A 22493-nucleotide genomic window follows, 5' to 3' on the forward strand; every position below is an offset into this window, starting at 1 on the left:
AGCTCGAGGACGAGCTGTTTTCGCAGGTGGGGAGAGATGTTATGACGGGCCTCCAATACAACCGGCGCAACCCCTCCAGTGGCTAGGCCACGCCCAAAAGGCCCAAGTCATCAGCATTTAGTTCTTATCGGAATTACTATAATTATTATGGGGTTATTTCTATTATTATTATAGGACAAATACTTTGTAAAACTACTTTGAAAAATTAAGCAGAAACAGAATTGTTTCCGGCTTCCTGAAAGGAGCCAGGATTTCTAAACCCTAGCCGCCTCCTACTGTTCTCGTGTGAACAGTACCGTCGTTACTGTAGCACCACGAGAGTTCAAGGGCAGCTGCTGCGGCGCTCTCGCCGGCAACCACGTCCACCCCTGTAACCTACGCAGTAACGCAGGTAGGGCATCAAGCCCTATTAGAGGCAGGGGAGCCTTTCGGCGCCTGTCCCTGTAGCTGCTACAGTACAGCAGCAGGGAGCCCTTTTCGACGCCTGCCCCCTGCCGTGCGTTCACACAGGGGAGCAGCAGAGTATATACTAACCATTTCTATTTATGTAGTGATTTGTACCGGATATGGTCAGGTAAATCCTCAGGTGCTCAAGCATCCCGCGAAAGCCTATACAGGGGATGGAAATATGCACAGTCACAATACACAATCATGTACACCTTCAGCTTCAGCTTGGTGTACACTCTCCCAGCACCGCATCAGGGCCGCACTGCTCCCAGGCGCTGCCAGCAGCAACACTAACACACACACCCCTAACATCTGCATAGTGGAGCGCTCCAACTTGCCGCTCTTTTGGCTCTCTTCGATTAGAATAGCTGGAAGAAGAGGCTTGTTGAACCGTCACCGAACGACCGGAGGTCTGCTGGCTTCACCAAGGCCCTGCACAGCGGGCATGTTCGCTCCCTCTCAAACCTGCCATAGTCCAAACAATGCCAAGAAAGCAGATATAGGTAATGAAATCATTGGAAAGGTCGCATGGTATACGACGGGGAAAGGGATATGTGAATTACCATTCGGATACACAATCTTCACAAAAGATGTGTTTGCAGCGCAAAAGGATGGGAACATGCATCTTTTCTTGGCATATCGCACACAAATCTCCAGCAGCAGCAACCTGAACACAAAGATGTGTTTTGAAAGATCGAATGTGGAATGCATATCTCAGAACTTTTCATCAGTTTGTGTTTCTGACAATGGAAGAAGTGAAGAACACATTAGCTACCTGCTCACTTGTTGCATATGAACCATAATGGAAGTCTTTATGAGATAATGCTCTCAATGCCGTCAAAAATGATTGAACCTGACAAAGGTACAATATGTGTCAGATCATTGGCAGTATCAGTTCAGCAATTAGATAAGTGAAATGTATAGCACCTTTTCCACAACTGATGTCAACTTGAAAGTGAGATACAAGCCAGTGGTTAGAGATGAAAATAGGCTTCCATACTCCTTGTTCAGGAAAAAACGGTACCACACAGGTGTAGGCAATAATGCACGGTACAAAAGTAGAAAATATTCCACAATCGTCAACATTTGACCCTGAACAACAGAAAAAATTGGTTATAGCTTCACCCGTCTACAATTATGCAGAAGTAACCAAAACACACCATGAGCTATCGAGGAAAATCACCAAAATGTATCACAGAAAATGTAGGATAACAATCGTAGATGGCTTACCTGCCTACGATAGCTACGGCCTCTACTGTTCTTATAGTACATCAGCAGCAAACATTTAACAACCATAGCAGTTTGGCGCACCATTGTATCTGCAGAAGATTAAGGGACACATGTGACCAAAGATTATACAAGAAAGCATCAGTATTGATGGTTGAACAAATATAAAACGAACACGATGTTGAAATATATGTGACAGGTTACCCACTTACAACCTAGGAACAACCTAACTATTTGTAGAAGGCAAGTACATATGCAAACGTCAAGTAAAGCCAAAGCGAACACCTAAGCCTAGTTGACAAAATGGATATTCCAGCTCCAGATACTAAATTTGTTCAGGCAGTATATGACTTCAACTGATGCCAGCACTATCACTTTGCAACCATTCTAGAGACAAAATGTAAATATGTACAAGCACCATACCATTCACCAAGATGATGAATATTGCATGCCAAAATGGTGGTATTTCTTTTGGAGGAAGCATCATGAGAGGTCTTATAAGGTCCCCATTCTTGTAACACAAATAAAATCCAGATACATGAACAACAAATAATATTGTAATCCCGACAAGAACCGGAATTTTTCTCTCCCTCTGCATGAAAGGGAAACAAAAAAATCAAATTAGTCAATATGGTACAAGGATAATTTGAAAGCGCTATATTGTAAGTAATAGAGAAAAATTGTATAAATTATTGACAGCAACTAAGTTCGAAGATTTAAGGTATCAGAAATTCGCTATGGAAACAGGACTCCCGATCAATACCAGAACTAATCAATTACTGCAGCATTAGAAAGGTTAATCCTGTTTCTGTATACACACACACATCATGCTTCACACTTGTTGAGTGTCGAACAAAGGTTAAATCATCCTAGAAATCCACCTAATTAATCCTTAGACAATAGCACACTCCAAACAAATGAAAGGACAGCATAGCCTTGGTGATTGCTTATACGCATGCACAGAATTATAATGCCTTCATGTGCAGGAAATCCATAAAATCTATCCATATGATGGTTATGTTACCAAATAGTTAAACGTTCACCATGTTTGTTGACTAAAATATTTCCATGTTTAGAACACTTGAAAACATTCATTAGATGAGCAAAAACAACTCTAGCCAAAGCACTGGCATTCAGTGAAACCAGAATTATTTAATGGCAATTAACACCCAGGAAAATAATGGCACATAGCAAAACGATATTTGTTAATCTCATTGCTCTCGAGACAAAAATCTTTGTAGAATTACACCAGAAGTTCAACAAAACAATCACCAACCTTCAGAGCAGTCTGCTTACGCAGGATATCATTGGACTTGAACATCACTGCAGCAATCCAAATTGTCACGAAGAAACCTGTGCAAAACAACCCAAAACAAATTTAACCAACATTCCCCACACATCCACATTACTTCAATTCGCAAATAGTGTGATCATCTGTCATGTACATATTAATTTGCGCTCTGTTGACAAGGGAAATAAGTGAGCAGCACCTTGCAGATGTTGTCTGATGAAGACGACGAGCAGCAGCAGTGAGAAGGGCAGTATCTGCTCCACCCACCTTGCCACCTGCTGTAAGTCGTACCGCTGGTACGACGACGAGGATTCCCTGCCGCCCTCCCCGCCGCCAGCCGCAGGTGTCGGTTCCTCCGGTCGCGTCCTCGTTGCGTGTCCATCCTCTTCCTCCTCCTCTACGATCGTCTCCTCGGGCCTCTCAGAGGACGTCCCCGCCTCGCCAGGCGCCACAATCCGGATCGACACCTCGCCCGGCCCAGCCCCGGTCCCCGGCTGTTGGGTTCCGCCACCGGGATCGGGACGGAGGATGCCGGAGTACTCGAGCAGCGCGGTGAGCGGCGCCTGGATGAAGCTGGACGCCGAGAAGTGCACGCCGTACCTCCTGGACGGCGCGGGCGGCTGGGGCGGGGGCGGCGGTGATGGGGCGCGCTGCGGATGGGGCTGCGGAAGCGGCGGCGCGTCCATCGGGGCCGGGCGGGACGGCGCACGGGATGAGGGGAGCTTCCAGAGGAGGCCGAGCCCGCCGAGGCGGCGGCGGCGGAGGGCGGGCGGCGCCGCGTCGGGGGCCGAGGGGGAGGGCGGAGGGGACGACGTCGGGGCGGCGCGGAGGCCGCACGCGGCGAGGCGGAGGCGGAGGCGGAGGCGGTGGAGGGGCCCCGTGCTCGTCGCCGTCGTCGTCGCTGTCGCGGTCGCGGATTCGCGGTGGGAGGAATTTCTTCGGGAGGCTTTGAGGATATTTTGTGGCCTGTCCTTTTGATGTATCTCTTTTTTCCGGGCATGGGTTTTGTTTATTTTGTTTGTTTCGTTGCTTTTGCTTGCGTGCGCGGTTGGTTTGGTCGCGCGTGACTGTGTCCTCGTTCGTTAATCCTTTGTGTGGTGCGGTTTCCTTTTTTTAATTAGGTACCCAATTTTTAACTTAAGTTCCTTTTTATTATTAGGTGGCCAATTTTTAACTTAATTTGTCGGCGTCAGACCGGATGCCGGATGGGAAGGATAGAGGCATACTTCAGTGCTAAACAAAATACCATGCTCTTTATTAATTATTTATTTATATATTTTATAGCATAGTTTAGAGCACATGATAAGTTATACTAGTGGCTTGATCGATGCGGCGTCTCAAGCTACTGGTTTGCGTCTTCAAGCTTTTAATCCATAGACAGTATTGCAATGTAAAATGTTTTGGATAAAAGAAATTTATGGATTAGGTTCAATTTGTATAGGGAAGCAAGAAAAAAAACTCTGGTGGTTTAAATAAGACATTCGCGCTTGTGTTCAGTCGTATGAGGTTATGTGAATCATTCTAAACTTTTAGACGACATTAATCTTGGGCCCGTAAATATGCCTTGAAAATTAGATCCGTTAAAATATGTATTTATTACATTTATAAATACTTCATCCATCCTAAAATAAAACCATTGAAAGTCAAATTATCTAGACGACATTAATCTTGCCTGTAAATATGCCTTGAAAATTAGATCCGTGAAAATATGTATTTATTACACTTATAAATACTTCATCCATCCTAAAATAAACCATTGAAAGTCAAATTATCTAAGTTTGACTAATTTTATAGGAAGGAAGAATAACAACGTCTATAACATCAAAGAAGCATATTATAAAAAAAATATTTTTTGATGTATTTATATATATAATGATACTAATTTGGTGTCATAAATATTAGTGCTTTCTATAATTTTAGTCAAAAGATGGAGGGGTATATATTATAATAAAAGGTAGTGGTCAAACTTTGAAATATCTGACTTAGGATAATCCCAAATGTTAATTATGTCTTGTTTGGTAGGGTCTTGCAATTATTTGGCTCCTTGTTACAGTAGCAAAAAAAAAAGCAAAAGCCGGTGAAGCTAAGATAAATTAGTTTCATCGGCTCTTTATAAGAGGAGCGAGAGAGAAACAACTCCTATTACAAATAGATGCTATATATGTTAGAAAAAAAACGAAGCTAGAAGGACTATGTCAAATAGGATCTATATAAGAGTGGACGTAGCAAGTCTCATACTATGGCTACAACGCATAGGTATATGCATAAATATGCATTATTACAATGTGGTGCTTCTTAAAAGCTGTAATTTATAAATCTATGATCATTATGCATTGCTACATCAATAATACTCCCTACGTTCTAAATTATGAAATGTTTTGATCTATCTAGCTTGACTGTACATTTAGATATAATATAGTGTATATCTAGCTATATAACAAAAAAATTATGTATTTAGAAAAAAAAAAGGTGTCTTATAATTTAAAATATAGGAAATGATTTTTTTCCCCTTCTCAGCCATGGCAAAGCATGGAAAGTGGAAATAAGGAGAAGAAAGGTTCCGAGTGGTGTAAATTGTACAGGATCCTTCGGCTGTTCAGCACGCACCACGCGAGTTGCGATGTCTACCGAGGCTATTTCTTTTTCCTTTTTATGCAACCTACCTGTAGCTACGCAAAATTAGTAACCAATATCATCTGTTGAATAATACAGTAGAGCTGCTATTTTCATACGAAAAGAAGATTTAAGAGTTTGGTTACTGCTTAAGAGTTTGGTTACCACGAACGCGAGGAGCATGTACCAGCCGTAGCCATGCAAAAAGAGGACTACTCCATTTATTTCAAAAAAGTTGTTTTAGTTTTTGTCTTAGAAGTCAAATTAGTTTGATTTTCAATAAATTTATAAAAAATATCTTAACAATTAACTATAATCAAATGAATGTATTTTATAATATATTTCATGATGTGTTGATGAGTCTTATCTGATGTTATAGATGTTTATGTATTTTTTCCATATATAATCTTGATCAAAACCAAATGTTTTAATTTATATCTATATTTATATATCTTATAATCCTTAACGCACTAGCCATTCTATCTCGACATGCAAGCAGTCTATCTCACCAATTCACTATCACATGCATTTAATTGTCATCATTAGTATGCCACACCATCTACTACAATTAATCTATGTCTATATCTATATATCTAATAAATATATATCTTATAATTCTAAAACCAACTAGCTAATTCTATCTCAACATTTAAGCAATCCACCTCATCAGTTCACTATCATATGCATTTAGTTGTCATCGTTAGTATGCCACGACATTCACTACCATTAATCTATATCTATGTATCTGTATATATCTTATGATCCTAAAATCAGCTAGCCATTCTATCTCAACATGTAAGCAGTCCACCTCACAAGTTCACTATCACATGCATTTAATGGTCATCTTTAGTGCCATGTCATCTACTACCATTAATTTATAATAGTTTATTCCTCCGTATAAGTAATTTAGTCTAATTTATTTCAATTCATTCTAATTCGCCCACGATGCCCATAGCAACCCGCGGGATATGCTTCTGGTTTAAGATAAAGATAAAACAGCTACAAAGTACCAATATTTTTACATGATCCAAGGACTAGCTAGCAAAGCAAGAGAGCACTGGGCTCACTGTCCAAGCCAATGCATTGTCATCGTTGCTATTATGCGTTAAAAAAATAAAGGAGTTGAAGTAAATTCTGGCTAAATTAACAAGCGGTCAAACATTTGGACCAGATGATCCTAGCGATGGTAGCGGTAGGCCCCCTGTGTACCTGAAACGACTGAGCGTATCCAACTAACTGTAAGCATCCAGATTAACCATATAGTTGCACGCCAAAATCACTTCTTAACAAACCTGATTTGACAGGCGAATGGTAAGACACGGTCTGTTTGTATATTGTTTATACGGTTACGTTAACAACTTAACAGGCTACTCCGTACTACGGGAAGTAGTCTACAAGCACTAGCTTTTTTTTTCGAGACGAAAGAAAAAATATGTTAAAATATAGCTGAGCACATCAGTTTGTCTATCTTTTTTCTTAACGGCGCGCCGTACCATCAAACGGTGATTATATATATGACATGAAAGGCCCCCCAAGCCTCTTGCGCCATCTCTGTAAATCTTGGCTTGTACCTCCATTTTGTTTTATGCATGATCTCTACATTATATATATTAACGTGTCATTGACAGTTATTCGCTTGTTCTCCTTTAAGAATGTAACTTTTTTTTTTCATGACCATCCAATTATACGGTTTGTTTTATGTGACGACTTTGAAGGCGTCAATAATCAATAATGTACTGTAATAGTGGCCTCCAGCCGGTGAAAACTTTTAATATCCGCGTGAGTGTAACATCACATCACCTTCTCTCATTTGAGACTTGATGAGGGGTTAGATATCGTTCAAGCACCCTCAAAGTCGTCTTAAACTCCACTTTCCTTTGAAATTTTAGTGCGACGAAGATTCAGGCCTCGATCTCCATTAATTCCTTGGAAAGAGTATCTGATGACGAGGCAAATTAAGGGCCGGTTTGAAACGCGGGATATATTTTCTGTTTCTACGTTTTTTCTATGAAATTAAACTGATTCTTATAAAATTTCTACGTGATTCCTATAAAATTCCTACGTTCCAAATATACCCTACAGCAGCATGAGGTCGACGTCAGTGAGGAGGCCTCTGCGTTGGGGTTGGTACTGTATCGTAACATAAACATCCCGGTCCTGCTACAAAGGGGACAGGTCACCGTGCTTTGCTTTGCCCTGAGCTACCCTCGCGCTGAGGCGTCGAAGAAGCCACGCTGCCGCCGACGCCGTCGGCGCGCGCGCGTGCCCGCCGCCACCGACTGCTTATTGTCACGTCACCGTCCTCCAAGCCAAAACAGCTAGGATCCCTTCGTGAGCAACCAACCAATCACGCAGCAACTCCGGACGCTCCCTTGCCACCAAGCTAGGCCTAGGCCCTAGCAGCCGATGCTTGCAATCAAACCCAACAGAGCCTTGTTTAGATTGTAAGTTTTTTACTTTTTCTTTATTATATTAAATTTTTGGACACATACATAAAATATTAAATGTAGATAAAAAAATAACTAATTACACAATTTGATTGTAAATTACGAGACGAATCTTTTGAGCCTAGTTAGGCCATGATTGGACAATAATTGTCAAATACAAACGAAAATGCTATAGTGCCAAATACTAATTTCTAACCCCAATCTAAACCAGACCTAGACAATAATTGTCAAATACAAACGAAAATGCTACAGTATCAAATACTAATTTCTAACCCCAATCTAAATCAAACCTAGACAATGGCCCTGCAAGCTGTACTGCAGCCTGAGCCTGGCGAGGCACAGCGCGCGGTCGGAGGCGCCGGCGCGATGCGGAAGGTCGGTGGCGGAGCCGTGACCTCCGCGCTCGCGTCCTTCTCCTTCATCATCACACGGCTTCGGCAACAGAAACCAGAAAGGAAGCCGTTTCATGCTGCCTTGCTGGCCACCACGTTAGAAGACCATCATGGGCATCCAATCCAAGTTGGAGGCCAATCCGTATCAGGTTCAGGCCATCTTGGACTCCACGAGCAGTCCGTGCTAAAAATGACGTCAGGAACGTATATACATTCCGTTTTCGACGTTCTACACATTAAAGTGTAATTTAAGAGATCATGTCATATCAAGTTGCATTCTAATAAAAACGGAGGTAATACATTAACACGATGCAATTATATTTTTTCATCCTGATGTCATGTACTATTGACCATAGTTATGTGTAGAAATGGAAACAGTCCTAGATCCACCCTTAGCATTAGTTGCTAAGACTGTCTTCAACAAGAAACCCATATGGACACCTAAACTTAAAATGGGTAGTAAGAGATCCAAAATCAACCAAGTACCTATATAGGAGACCCAATTTTTTTTTACAATTTAGCCCTTTTTAAAGAAAATTTATGTTTGGCTCCCTGGGAGACGTAAACTCATCTTTGGACCCTGGGGGTCGGCGTCAGGACTCATGGCGCCGAGGTAACACGTCTCGGCGTCACATATCTTGGCTCCGAGGTGCCTGGCCGTGCACAGCAGGGCATCCTAGATGGCGTTGACGTGGCCGGTACCTCGGCGCCAGAATACATGGCTCCGAGCTCGGCACCACAGATCTTGGTGCCGACCTCAGAGCCAATCTGATGATATGCTGAGACGGAGGTGATGAGACGTGCAAGCGGTAACAGGTCCACACACCGCTCTCCTCTCCTCCCCTTCCCTCTGACACGGACGGCAGGTGCCTGCCAGTCTGCCACCATACGCGCGCTCGGTGCATGCTGCTTTTGCCCCTACAGGTGGAGAGCTGTAGCGTCTAATCATCTAGCCTCACAGAGTCATAGTCACACTCTCTCTCTCGTAGCATGTGACTGCACAGGCGCGCTGGCGCTAGGGAGCAGCAACAGGCATAGCAGTGCAGGGATTCCTGCGCAGCATACTAGAAATTACGAATCCTTTCTTCTCTCACTCGAGTACTGTCCCTTTATTACTCTCTGCTGATATGCAGCTAGCAGATGCATCTGGTTGAATCGATGCTGGATTTGGCGAATCTACTTTTCTTGATCAATCTTTTAATCGTTATAAGTTTGAAAACTCGAAACCAAATTGTCCAACTGATCTGACCTTTGCATTATTTAGAATTTAATCAACCTTTCACCTATGATGCCCTGCTGTGCACGGCTAAGCACCTCGGAGCCAAGATCTGTGGCGCCGAGACATGTTACATCGGCGCCATGAGTCATGGCGCCGACCTCTAGGGTCCAAAGATGAGTTTACGTCTCCCAGGGGGCCAAACATAATTTTTTTTTCAAAAAGGGTCAAATTGTAAAAAAAATAGGTACAGGAGACCTATTTTGGGTTGTCTGAGAGGCACAAACCAAATATGGATATCCTCTCTCCTGGAAACCCATTTATAGAAATGATTCTTTTTTGGGTCTTGTTGTTGTAGAAGATGCCGAATATGTATTGAACTTTTTGCCTGTAGCGCTATCTAAAGGATGAATGAGTCTTGTATTTTAGGCATCGGTATGTTTGACGGGCATCGCATTGTTGGTTGAGAAGAAACAAAAGAAGTGTTTTACTTGTGCTTGGGCCGATGCAGGGTTGGCTGATCCCATCAAGGCTGAAAGCACCAAGCCCATTTAGAAATGGCACCACGATCTTTGTCTCAATCGATAGCTGAACCACTGAACTTTGCTTTAATTTATTTTGAGCGCATATTCACCACTCCGTACAAAACAAATCGAGGAACATCGCCACACCAAGCTAATTTTCTGAGTTTTTTTTCTCCTGCGCTCGTTAGAAGAAAATTTTTATCTTAACTGGTCTTTGCTAATGCAGCATAGGCTCCGTTCGGCTTACCTTAAATCCGGCTTGTTCAATTTTTTTTCCAACCAAAACAGTATTTTTCTCTCACGATTTTTCAACCAGAATAGTGTTTTTAATCAATTTCAGCCAAGTTTCAACAAACCGAACGACGCCATAATGCATAACATAATGTGCGGTACCGCGAATTGATTTTGTGTGGGCGATAGCCACAAACCCACAATTTTATTGAAAACATATGAACCCTACGCTGGGCTTCCGGGCTGGTGGCGATATCACGATTTAAGATGGTACTACTACATTGGCAAATCACGGTGGCAACGTGATGGTACGGAGAGAAGGTTTGCTTACAGTAAACACAATGCACCGTAGCAATATCGCATCACGGTAGAATAGCCTACCATAATAGCCTTTTTGGTCACGCATTTTACAGCCACGCCCACGCCAACCTGCTTCCTGTTTTTCCTTCGCGCAAACCACATCAGCATCTCGGAAGCAACGCCGTACCGAATCGAAGCGCGACCAAAAAAATTTGAGGAAAATTCGTCACAAGTCTCTTCCTGGTCCAAAGCCGCCGCCCGTTCAATCCCTCCTCTGACTTCTCCCCCGGCTGCCCGCGACTGCGAACCCGATCTCGATTCGATCCCATGGCGGCCGCCCTCTCCTCCTCGCGGCGCACTCTGCACACGCTCCATCGCCGCCTCCTCCTCCACCCCTCCCCCTCCCCCGCCGCCGCCGCGCGCCGCGCCCTGCCCACACCCACACCCACTCGCAGCCCCATCCCCACCCGCTCTCCCACCTTCTCCACTTCCTCCCGATTCTTCACCACCGCGCGCCCCGCCCCAGATGCGACGCTGCGGCACGGGCGGCTCATGGGCGGGGCCAGGTCGGTGGCGAGCGGCGGGTCGAAGCTGGCGCCGCTGGGCCACGGGGTCAAGGGGCTGGGGCGGCCCGTGGAGGCGGCGAGGAGCGCCGCCGCGCGGTACCGCGCGGCCGTCGGCCTGCAGGTCGAGGCCTTCTGGCGGCGCAACTACATGGTCCTCGTCGGCGCGGGGGCGGTCATCGTCTGCGTTGCGCTCTGGAGAATCATGTTCGGCATCGCCAGCACCTTCGTCGGCCTCTCCGAGGGCATGGCCAAGTACGGCTTCCTCGCCCTTGCCACCGCCATTGTCGCCTTTGCTGTGAGTAGCATTCCCTCTCTTCTCGGTTTAGGTTTGAGACTTTTCCCTGTGTGCCATTATAAAAGATTGAAATCCCTTGTGTGTCCCTCAAAAAATTCAGCGGTCTTCAGCGCCACTACTCTAACTTTTTCGTGTCATCCATGCCACTTTCGTCAGTTTGGGCTCTAACGCCGTTAAACTGCAGGTGTGAAAAGACGAAAATGCCCTTAAGTTCAAATATGTTATTAATTTTTTTTGAGCATCTTAACGACTTCAAATGAAAAAACTCAAAACTAGAAAGTTGTAGATCTCGTCGAGATCTATAATTTTCATATAATTTTTTTTTCATTTAATTTCGCAAAAAAATATGATTTGATATGATTAATATATCTTAGAAAAATCATATTATTTTTTTTGCGAAATTAAATGAAAAAAAAATTTATATGAAAATTATAGATCTCGACGAGATCTACAACTTTCTAGTTTTGAGTTTTTTCATTTGAAGTCGTTAAGATGGTCAAAAAAATTAATAACATATTTGAACTTAAGGGCATTTTCGTCTTTTCACACCTGCAGTTTAACGGCGTTAGAGCCTAAACTGACGGAAGTGGCATGGATGACACGAAAAAGTTGGAGTAGTGGCGCTGAAGACCGCTGAATTTTTTCAGGGGCACACAGAGGATTACGATCTTTTATAATGGCACACAGGGAAAAGTCTCTTTAGGTTTACCTCTGGGCTAGCTAACTAGTAGGTTATACTAGTGTGTTGTGGTGAACTCTGCATGTTGCTATGTTTCTGGATGGCTATAATCAGGACGCTTTGTAGTTTGTCGTGATCCCTAGTTTGTCTGTCACTACTGCAGTACTGCTGTTCTGATGGTTGATGGTTCAGCTTACTGCACATTAGCATATCACGACTGTTAAGACTAATAGCTATCCCAATGTGCTATATTCACGATAAGACTTAAACACTTATACGGTGTTTGGTTCGAGGAATCAAACCATTCTACCGAGTGTTCGGCTGGCATTAATGGGGGCACTGTAGCAGCTGGTTTTTACTGTAGCAGCGGGAAAATAGTGGGAGAAAAACACTGTCCTGGTCGGGGAAAAAAAGAGGAGCCAGCCAGAAACGGCCAGCCGAACACGCTCCTAGATGAGGTGGTGAATCAAGAGTTTATTCCTCAAATTTGGTGGAATGACTCCATTCCTCGTACTAGTACTTATTATTAGCTTAGCTTGTGAGAAATGAGGTGATTTGCACCAACCCATTCCATTCCACAACCAAACAAAAAAGTAAAGAGTGAGAAGATGATGGACTAACATGTTCCTCGAACCAAACACCCTAGTGAACGCACTTTGTGGCCAGCCATTCTGTTGATCATATGAATCGTTGTTGGCATCTTTCATGAAGCAATGCATTGGGTCATATGGCCGAGCAACATGTCCAGCTGTTACATACCATATTAGGATGGACTGTAAATTTGTATCACTCCTGCTGTTCTGATGGTTCAGTTGCCTGCACATGAGCACACAGACTGTTAAGACTACATTTGCCTCATGAGCCTATGTTAATGAAAAGACCTATGAACTGCTCTTGGTGACCATTCTGTTCATTATACTGATGATCGCTGACATCTTTGGTAAAGCAATACACTGTACCAACTGTATGACCAAGCAACATGCCTGAATGTTACATACCATACAACTAACCCCTAGCCTTATCTCATGTCACAAGCACTGCGTGGCATTTTTTATTTTTTTGGATTTGCCAAATAATTCTTACTTAGCTATGGCCTGTGGGTATTAGGTGTCAATTCACCATTTGCACATTAATAGAACTGTTATGCAGACAATAGCTTACCATGTTGGGAAACAAATAGAGAGCCTATACCCTGCAAGATGATCATATTAATAGCAAATAAACCATGCATCAGGTGCGCTTATATTAGGATCTTTGCCATTGTGTTATCTCATTTTGGGTGTCTGTGGCCTAGGCCATATTAATCTGTGAAAATAGTTACAATCTGTTCAGCTGCAGAACATAATATGAAATGTACGAGTAGTGTGAACTTGACTGCAGAGTACTGAATCCATTTTAACTGAAAATTATCAGTGAACTAGTGTACTTTCCGCACCATATATCTTCTTGCCAGTTTTCTTGTGCCTATTCTTTTGGTTCACTCTCAGCCTTTTCACATTGAGCACTTTTGAACCGATGTTATTGACTATCTATGTTTGTTCTATAGGGTATGTATGTCCGGGCAAGATTAACCATAAACCCTGACAAGGTTTACCGGCTGGCTATGACAAAACTCAATACATCTGCTGCAATCCTTGAAGTTATGGGTGCACCCCTAACTGGTACTGATGTCAGAGCATATGTTATGTCTGGAGGAAGTGCGAAACTAAAGGACTTCAAATTTAAGCTTGGCAGTAAACGGTGCTTCCTCATTTTCCCCATCAAAGGATCAGAAAGAAGGGGTCTCGTAAGTGTTGAGGTCAAGAAGAAAAAGGGGCAGGTATTTGGATTTCTTTGTATATTTTTAGTAACATTATGCCAGTACTCAGTAATCTAGACTAACTAATAGACACATATGATGTTTGTATAATCACATTATGATTAAGGTCATACACATTTAGTGAATAAACAATAGTTTGGACACACATTGCAAAAGCAGAGTTAAATGAAGCATCCTCTCCTGCATGTTCCTTAATGATATATTAATATTGTTTTTCCTTCAAATGTAATGGTACTGTTATATTTGGGTGACAGCTCTTTTGTTGAAATGATTGACAATAATAGATTTATGGACAAAAAAAAAAAAAAGATTCAGTTAGCCATCTTGAAAACACACTTTATAGTATTATTTGAAGAAACCAAACATATAACTTAAAGCTGAGTAAGTAAATGGTATTACCATGGATTTTACTCTTTTCACCATAACACCTTGTTTTCTGACCTTTGCAGTATGACATGAAGCTACTAGCTGTTGACATACCAATGGCATCAGGTCCTGACCAGCGTCTGTTCCTCGTCGGTGATGAACAAGAGTACAAGGTGGGTGAGGGCTTGATAACTGAGATGCGAGACCCAATCGTAAAGGCTATGGCTGCAGAGAAGGAGTTTGATTATCTTGATGAAAGAGAGGATGAGGAGGATGAGCGGAGGGAGCGTGAGGAGGCGGAGCAAGAGGCAGCAGAAGCATTGAGGCGCGAGGAGGAAAGATTGCGCCAGGAGGGTGAAGAACGGAGGCGGCAGGAGGAGGCTGAGAGGCTGGAGAAAGCTACGTGACATGATTTTAACTGTATCGATTTTCCTCCTTGTGCATTGTTTTCTCCTTGTCTTTCCCGGGGTGTAGCAATCAGCGTTTCCACAGCAATAGAAAATTGCTTTTGAGTTCATTTGAGTTCCTGGTGGTCGATTCGGCGCGTCACCAGTCTCAAGTTGTTGAGAAGAAAGGAATAATTTTGCCTGTTCCACAACAAATCACTTGGGCGAAGCAATGTAATTTAGTGGTTGATCAATTGTTAACCTTTTTGGTGCACGTCGGCGCTGCGCTCATGGAATTGAGATGGCCTGAGCCAGTTTACATGCTCAACTTCTAGCCATGTTGCTGTTCTGCTTAAGCGGTGCTAATCACTTATTAAGCTCTGATCATGGTCGTTGCACAATGTTTTGCTGAGGACTTGTTGATGCGATGGATTTGACTATCGAGACTGAGTGAAACGTCGGTGGTCACATTCCTTGCAAAACAAGGAAATGCTATGACAGCAAATGTCATGTTTCTTATATGGAAGTATGTGTAAGTTGTTAGGGTTTTTTTAGAATTACACGGTACACACGTATACAATCCATATAATAATTCAGAACACTTTTATTTTGGATTTGATCCCAGGAGAACAACAAAAAACACTAGGGGCTTGTTGGAGCGTAGGAATTTCACAGAAATCACGTAGAAAATTCATAGGAATAAGTTTAATTTCACAGGAAAAACACGGGAACAGAAAACTTTTCCCGCGTTCCAAACAGGCCCATATTTTGGATTCAATATCAGGAGAACGAAAAACACTTGGGCACAAAACCTTGATGGAAGAGAGAGGGAGAAAAAGATCGCCCAGGACTAGGCATGATGGGGTTAGCGTGAAACGGGCATCATGCAGCAGTGGCTCCGCTCACTTCGCTAAAAAAAACGAGCTAAAACACTATTTCGATTAATTTGATGTGAGAAAAAAATTATTCCAACAAAAAAAAACTGAAAAGTATACCAGAGAAGCGAACGGGGCCGTGACTTCTTCCAGCGCGATTCTTGAAGCACGTCATCATGATGACTCGATTGCTGCCCGAATTATCCACGTCAGCAGAGCTGCACATCACACGGAAGGATCAAGGAACGTCAAGTCTCGTGAGACCTTTTGCCTGTAGCCCCTGTACTGGCTGGCTGGCACTGGCATCATCCATCCATCCACCGTTACTGTTCTAGTACTAGACGTCTAGACCCCGCAGATTCCTCGTCGCCAGCTGCCCTTTTCCCCCACAACACCGGCGGCGCGCGGCTCCCCGTCTCCCCTCCACTCTCCACCCACTCGTTCCCTTCGGCGCCAAGTTCATCCGCCTCTCCGATTCCGGTCGTCCAGGTAAGGACTTCAATCCTCTCCGGACTCCAGTCTGATCAGATCCACCGATCTGCTCTTCCACGCCCAGTTCTCGCCTTCTTGTGTCCTGTTTCCTTTTTCTTCGCGCAAAAACCTCATGGATTCGTCCATGCTTTGCGCTCCTAGATAGATGGATTAATGGTTCCAGATTTCCAGTTCGTTAGAGTTCCGCGATCCCGTGAACAGAGGCTGAACTAGATGCAGCGTCTGTCGGACTGTACTGATGTTCTGGTGGTCCGGTTTATATTAGTAGTAATAGAATAGAATAGAGTAAAAGAAAGGCGGAAATACTGAGACTGTTGACATGGGATGTTGGAGGCTATTACAATTTCTTGCACTGCAGCACCCGACACAATTTGAGCGCTGTTTGCCTCTTGAAGTCGGAGCTATTCGGGTTCTACCACCTCACCAACTAGGATCGAAGGATCTTTCTGTGGTTGGTGTGTCAAATAGTTGGTCAGAACGTTAGTTCTACGATTACGACCCCTCTCATCACCAGCAGATGATGCAAGGTCAGGTGCGGGACGCCTGGACCGTCAGCCTGGTTTCAGCCAGCCCAAACCAGCCAGCCAACAGTATTTTTCTCTCACAATAAATCAGCACCAGTCAGCCTAAATCAGCCAATCAACAATATTTTTCTCTCACAATAAACCAGCACCAGCCAGCCCAAACCAATTCAGAAACCCACCAGCCAACCGGCCATGTCTTCCGCGTGCCATAGTAGGCCCCCGAGGCTTCTCTGCGTCCGTATCCTGAGCAGCCTTTTGCTACTGGTGACCAGCGCCCACATATTGGGCGCGTTTAGTTTGCCCTCAAAGTTGCCGCCGCCAAAAATTCAAGGTACTGTAGTGCATTGAAGCATTCGTTTGTATTTGGTAATAATTGTCCAATCGTTGACTAATTAGGCTCAAAACGTTCGTCTCGTAAAGTACAACCAAATTGTGCAATTAGTTTTTGATTTCGTCAACATTTAGTACTCCATGCATGTACCGCAAGTTTAATGTGACGGGGAATCTTCTTTTTGCATAGTACCAAAATTTGGATTCTGGAGTAACTAAACAAGGGCATTGTGTGATTTGTGTCCATTTCGTTGTTTTTTCTGTCACAGACTCGGTGTTTGTAAGAGTGATGGAGTTTGCAGTTTTGCCAGGTGCCGACAATTGAGGATGGGACTGAAGCGCCTGATGAGATGCTGCTGCTGCATTGCAAAGGTCAGCTTCCTTGCTAAGGGCTTGTTTAAATCTAGGTGTAAAGTTTTGGACGTCACATCAAATGTTACATGGAGTGTCATATGGGTTGTTCGGATACTAATAAAAAAACAAATTACAGAATCCGGCGGTAGCCCGCGAGACGAATTTATCAAGGCTAATTAATCCATCATTAGCACATGCGTTACTGTAACACAACATTGTCAAATCATAGACTAATTAGGCTTAAAAGATTCGTCTCGTAAAGTAGTCGCAATCTGTGTAATTAGTTATTTTTTAGTCTATATTTAATACTCCATGCGTGTGTTATTGTAGCACCACATTGTCAAATCATAGACTAATTAGGCTTAAAAGATTCGTCTCGCAAAGTAGTCGTAATCTGTGCAATTAGTTATTTTTTTAGTCTATATTTAATACTTAATGCATGTGTCTAAACATTTGATGAGATAGAGTGTAAACTTTTAGGAAGGAACTAATCAAGGCCTAAGAAAACACACTCAACCCTACCTAATCAAGGAGTACTATGCCATTTGTTTGTGGATAGTACTACACGGTATTCTGTCGCTTTAATGTCATGTTCACTTGGCTGATAAGCCATGACTAAAAGTACCGTTGGCTGATTTGTTGTGAGAGAAGTTGACTGAAAAAGTACTGCTTATAAGCCAAGCAAACAGGGCGAAATTGCCAAGTGGTTTCTGCTGCTTGCTTCTCATGTTTCTCTGCCCGGACAGCAGCACGCTGATGACGAGGACAAGATTGATTTTGGAGGTGGCAATGTTCATGTTGTCACAAGCAAAGAGGACTGGGACCAGAAAATTGCCGAGGCCAACAAGGATGGAAAAATTGTGAGTAGTACAACCAGCTCCTGCCTCGCGGCAATTTTAGCAACTGAGAACCATTTGTTCAGTATAGCATGGCACTTGAGGCTAGTGTGTACATTTGCTCCGTGCTATACTAATATTATCCAGCTTACTTTTCAGTACCTTTATTTTTCTTTATTTATTGCTAGAAAAAGGTATATCGAATTTTTAAAACAATACTAGTAGTATATTCAATCTGTCTGCATTAGTTTGCCATTTTGTGCAAACAATAATAATAATAATAACAATAAAATTAATTGTGATTCTTGTTTTTGTCTTTGGGTCTCCTGACTGTTCAGAATTTGGCTAAACTGACAAATGGAGTTGGCCCACATAATATGTGATTTAGGAACAACTGCTGCACTTCAATTTTCTGATATGATTTGCACAGCTAATAATCATTAATGGATGTTTTTTTTGTAGGTGGTTACAAACTTCAGTGCTTCCTGGTGCGGCCCATGCCGTGTCATTTCACCTGTTTATGCTGAAATGTCACAGACATACCCTCAGCTCATGTTCTTGACGATTGATGTTGATGAGTTAATGGTAATCGATGTTCTCTCAGACCTTTATCCGTACGCAAGTGGTCTCAACTCTCTGGATATCTAATTACCATGGATAGATAAAACATGTACTCAGTACTTTGGGGCCGATAGTTTGATGTCTACTAGAATGTCTAGAAGATGATTGTTCTGAAATGAAATGAACATAGCTGCCTGCCCATAGTTGGTTTTAATATGGGCTGCAAGGGTGTCCTGACTTGAGAGGCTCTACTAAACACAACTACATGTCCAATAAAGAACGAATGTTTTGCTTATCATCAGAAACTGCGTTTTACATACATACATCAACTGACCCTTCCTCAATTTGCTGCCACAGGAGTTCAGCTCGTCGTGGGACATCCGCGCGACCCCGACGTTCTTCTTCCTCAAGAATGGGCAGCAGGTGGACAAGCTGGTCGGCGCCAACAAGCCTGAGCTGGAGAAGAAAGTCGCCGCCGTCGCCGGCGCTTCGTCACAGGCTGACGCGGCAGGCAGCAAGACAGTGTAGAGTGTAGTGTAGCTGTGTAGGCAAAGACCGGCCTCGTTGACCTGACCCCTGTATATTGCTACATCCCTGTTCCTGCGTGTTTCGTTTCGTCACCGCGCGCATGCGTCTGTCGGCGGCGGTTCTGTGTGATGCCTCTTCTGCCATGTGCTGACTGCTGACTGTACAGTTCTCCGGTAATGGTATTTTAGTTTTCTGTGGTAGCAACTGGCAAGCCCGTGAGTATCGTGAAGTGCCATTTCAGATTGTGATGGAGATGCTGCATGAGAGTGCGTGACATGCTGGTTGCCACGGACGCCGAGAAGCAAGGAAGGAGTTTAGGCCCCGTTTAGTTCCAAGCAAAAAACAAAAAATTTTCAAGATTCTCTGTCACATTAAATTTTACGGCACATGCATGGAGTACTAAATATAGACGAAAAAAAACTAATTACACAGTTAGTAGAGAAATCGTAAGACAAATTTTTTAAGCCTAAATAGTCCATAATTAGATAATTTTTACCAAATAAAAACGAAAGTGTTACAATAGTCAAAAGCTAAAAAAATTTCGGAACTAAACGGGGCCTTAGTGGGCCGGTGTAGTGTAGTGTAGAGATAATAACGGGCCTATAAAGAGACCTTGCAGCCAGTCGCGTGCAAAGTTTTCGGTTTGACTCTGCCTGTGTGACGTTTGAGTCGTTTGACACGAGTCATATCCAGATACGCGAGGGGCGAGGGGCGAGGGGCGAGGGGCGAGGGGCGTCGTGTGCCGCGTGTTATTAGTTTTGGACATTTGGTGAGGACGGAAAATTGACGGACCGTCGGAACCCAGCTCTACTTTTTTTTCTTTTCTTTCCAACTGCTCCAACCATCGAGCCCAAAGTACCCAACGTACGTATGCGTCGCAAGAGGAACAACACGTGGGCCAATCTGCACCGCGCCACCGCTGCGCGTGCAGGAGCAGGAGCAGAAACCTGGAGGGTGTTGCTTGAACTTATCAGTCAGCTTATCGATTAAAATCTAAAGTATTTTTTTTCACAATAAAATAGTTTCAGTCAATTTATCAATCAGCTTTAATACTAGCCGAAAAGACCCTACAGCTCTGTGAGTAGGATGACTAGAGTGTAGCATGAGGAAGGCTTTAGGGGGTATTTAGATCTAGCTACTAAAATTTAGGAGGTGTGTTGACAGGATATTGCATGGGGTATTCGGATACTAATAAAAAACAAATTACATAATCCGTCAGTACTCCACTAGATGAATTTTTTAAGCCTAATTAATATATCATTAACATATGTTTACTGAAGCAAAACATTGTCAAATTATAGGCTAATTAGGCTTAAAAGATTCATCTTGCAAATTAATCGTAAACTATACCATTAGTTTCGTAATTAGTCTATATTTTATACTTCTGTCAAACATCCGAACGACGACTAACCAAACACCCTTGTATGAAACCGGCTACGTGATGAACGCTGAACGCAACGCTGGGTCTGGACGTGGACCTACTACTACTACTAGCACACCCGTAGTCGTAGCGCTGTCGCCCACCACGCGGCCGCAACTGCAAGTCCGCCGCAACACGTCGGTCGTTCGCGTGGCCCGTGCCCTGGCCTCCTGTGCGGCTGTGCCTTCCCTTGGACGCTTGTGACAATTTCCAACTGGGAGGGCGCATGCTCGCTTTATCCACGAACGAATGAAAATGAACTGCCGACTTGCAGCAGAGCAGCTGTACGGCTGTACCCTGCCCTCCTAGCCCTACGGAAGCATGGAGCCGCCGAGCCGGTGCCGGACGAGAGAAACCGCAGACGAACCTAACGCACGGCCGACGCTTGACGCTTCTCTGTTGCCTTGGGATTTTCGAGCACGGGCACGGGCAGTGCATCGTCGTCGTTCGCATCGCAGCAGCCAGTGACGAGGCTATAGCAACTTGAAGGGCCACGGACCGTGTAGATGTACTTGTCTCCGTTTGTGTTTACTTATCAACAATATCAACAATTTTTTACTGTAACAAATTTAATCATCTGTTTTTTCTTCTAAAAAAATCTCAGATACTTCAATGTATATAACACTAATAAAGTATGTTTAATAAAGAATCATATATGTGAAAACTTGATGTATCTAAAATTTTTTTGCAGGAAAAAGGTATTGTCGGGTACCATGAAACGGGGTACCCTAACCGTACACCAAAAGGGTCACTTAAATCCCATCAACAACAAAGCTAGAGGGTAAGCCATGGTCTCATCACCCGCCCCGTCCGAGCCCACCAGGCTCTCCGCCTCGCCTCAAGCCTCGCACAGGAGGTCTCGGCGCCCTGACGCAATCACCGCTTCGCGCGAGGCCTCTCACGGGAGGCCTCGGCAAGGAGCTCAATCTCCGACTCGCCCGAGGCCCCGTGCGTACAGCCTCGGATGAGACTGCTATCCTCTGTATCGCTCGAGGCTGGCTTGACAACAACCCGTCGCTCCCGCCTCGATCGGTCTTCCCGACAGCATGTCGCGTCCCATTAATGCGTCAACCACTCCTGCAATCTCAGCTGGACGACGGCTCGACACCGTAGAGAGGCCGACGGGACAAGAAGTCGCATCAGCGCTATACCGGCTGAGACAGGGCATGGCGGAGATTACCGGCCACTGTGTTCTGGCACTATGCCCACGATCAGCGCCCGCACTACACTGTGCCCCGTAACTCCTGCCCCGAAGACAACACAGCATGGGAGAACTGGTCCGGATCGTCATCACCCCCGAACCAGTGTACCAGGTCGACCGCTCCCCCCAGGCCTCGGCACTCTACGCCAGGGTCTCGGCTATCTTGGGATTCACGTCTACCGAGACCCCCCACCGCGGTTCGGCCTCGGCACCAACCAAGCCTCGGCCGCGCGCGCAGTCAGTCCACAGCGACCCGCACGCTAACCGCCGCACCCGCTCCGAGGCAGCCCTAGAGCTCCCATGACGCACAGGATTGGATGTGACCAGCACGTCGCCCCAACGCTCTAAGGACGGACCACTCCGACGACCACGCCGCCACCGGAACAGGCTACAGGGCTTGGACACGCCGTCTCTGTTCACACGACGTTGTATAGTAAGCATATGTATTGCCCTTGTCCTCCGTTCAACTATAAAAGGAAAGGACTTGGGCCATTTAGGGGGGAGAGGAGACAGGTTCTCAAAAAGGGCAACACTCTGTAACACGCGCACTACCCTGCCGCTTGAGAGCAACGT

The 22493-nt window shown here is 44.3% G+C and overlaps 3 protein-coding genes across 8 annotated transcripts; 2 read left to right on the forward strand and 1 right to left on the reverse strand.

The window, feature by feature from the left end:
• Positions 1–523: 523 nt before the first annotated feature.
• Positions 524–3964, reverse strand: LOC136461685 (uncharacterized). The gene is made up of 8 exons (XM_066460980.1): positions 3165–3964; positions 2951–3027; positions 2098–2266; positions 1678–1766; positions 1375–1539; positions 1223–1300; positions 1011–1114; positions 524–912 (listed from the first exon to the last, which is right to left on the reverse strand). The coding sequence occupies exons 1-8, from the start codon at positions 3649–3651 to the stop codon at positions 807–809; spliced, it is 1275 nt and encodes a 424-aa protein (XP_066317077.1). The 5' UTR covers positions 3652–3964; the 3' UTR covers positions 524–806.
• Positions 3965–10838: 6874 nt separating this feature from the next.
• LOC136461686 (uncharacterized) lies at positions 10839–15186 on the forward strand. Its single transcript, XM_066460981.1, has 3 exons — positions 10839–11549; positions 13775–14047; positions 14497–15186. Exons 1-3 carry the CDS (start codon positions 11016–11018, stop codon positions 14818–14820), a joined length of 1131 nt encoding a protein of 376 aa, XP_066317078.1. The 5' UTR covers positions 10839–11015; the 3' UTR covers positions 14821–15186.
• Positions 15187–15989: 803 nt separating this feature from the next.
• LOC136461688 (thioredoxin H4-1-like) lies at positions 15990–19503 on the forward strand. Of its 6 annotated transcripts, none has more exons than XM_066460983.1 (5): positions 15990–16163; positions 17323–17392; positions 18121–18234; positions 18673–18795; positions 19129–19503. In XM_066460983.1, exons 2-5 carry the CDS (start codon positions 17348–17350, stop codon positions 19297–19299), a joined length of 453 nt encoding a protein of 150 aa, XP_066317080.1. In that variant the 5' UTR covers positions 15990–16163; positions 17323–17347; the 3' UTR covers positions 19300–19503. The 6 variants fall into 6 exon arrangements, with proteins under 6 accessions (XP_066317080.1, XP_066317081.1, XP_066317079.1 ...); XM_066460984.1 differs by having other exon boundaries at positions 17332–17392; XM_066460982.1 differs by having other exon boundaries at positions 15991–16163; positions 17290–17392.
• The last annotated feature ends 2990 nt before the right edge of the window (positions 19504–22493 follow it).

This window comes from Miscanthus floridulus, chromosome 6 (assembly GCF_019320115.1).
Source record: "Miscanthus floridulus cultivar M001 chromosome 6, ASM1932011v1, whole genome shotgun sequence".
NCBI classification, from domain to species: domain Eukaryota; kingdom Viridiplantae; phylum Streptophyta; class Magnoliopsida; order Poales; family Poaceae; genus Miscanthus; species Miscanthus floridulus.

What these genes read in the sequence shown, in the direction of transcription:
- LOC136461685 (XM_066460980.1), bottom strand. Translation starts at nt 3,651, where the DNA reads ATGGACGCGCCGCCGCTTCCGCAGCCCCATCCGCAGCGCGCCCCATCA. An exon ending in CATCAGACAACATCTGCAAG is followed by an intron (nt 3,028 to 3,164) that starts GTGCTGCTCACT and finishes TGTTTTGCACAG; the next exon opens with GTTTCTTCGTGACAATTTGG. An exon ending in ATTCATCATCTTGGTGAATG is followed by an intron (nt 1,767 to 2,097) that starts GTATGGTGCTTG and finishes AATCTTCTGCAG; the next exon opens with ATACAATGGTGCGCCAAACT.
- LOC136461686 (XM_066460981.1), top strand. Translation starts at nt 11,016, where the DNA reads ATGGCGGCCGCCCTCTCCTCCTCGCGGCGCACTCTGCACACGCTCCAT. An exon ending in CCGCCATTGTCGCCTTTGCT is followed by an intron (nt 11,550 to 13,774) that starts GTGAGTAGCATT and finishes TTTGTTCTATAG; the next exon opens with GGTATGTATGTCCGGGCAAG. An exon ending in TCAAGAAGAAAAAGGGGCAG is followed by an intron (nt 14,048 to 14,496) that starts GTATTTGGATTT and finishes TGACCTTTGCAG; the next exon opens with TATGACATGAAGCTACTAGC.
- LOC136461688 (XM_066460983.1), top strand. Translation starts at nt 17,348, where the DNA reads ATGGGACTGAAGCGCCTGATGAGATGCTGCTGCTGCATTGCAAAG. An exon ending in GCTGCTGCTGCATTGCAAAG is followed by an intron (nt 17,393 to 18,120) that starts GTCAGCTTCCTT and finishes CTGCCCGGACAG; the next exon opens with CAGCACGCTGATGACGAGGA. An exon ending in TTGATGTTGATGAGTTAATG is followed by an intron (nt 18,796 to 19,128) that starts GTAATCGATGTT and finishes TTGCTGCCACAG; the next exon opens with GAGTTCAGCTCGTCGTGGGA.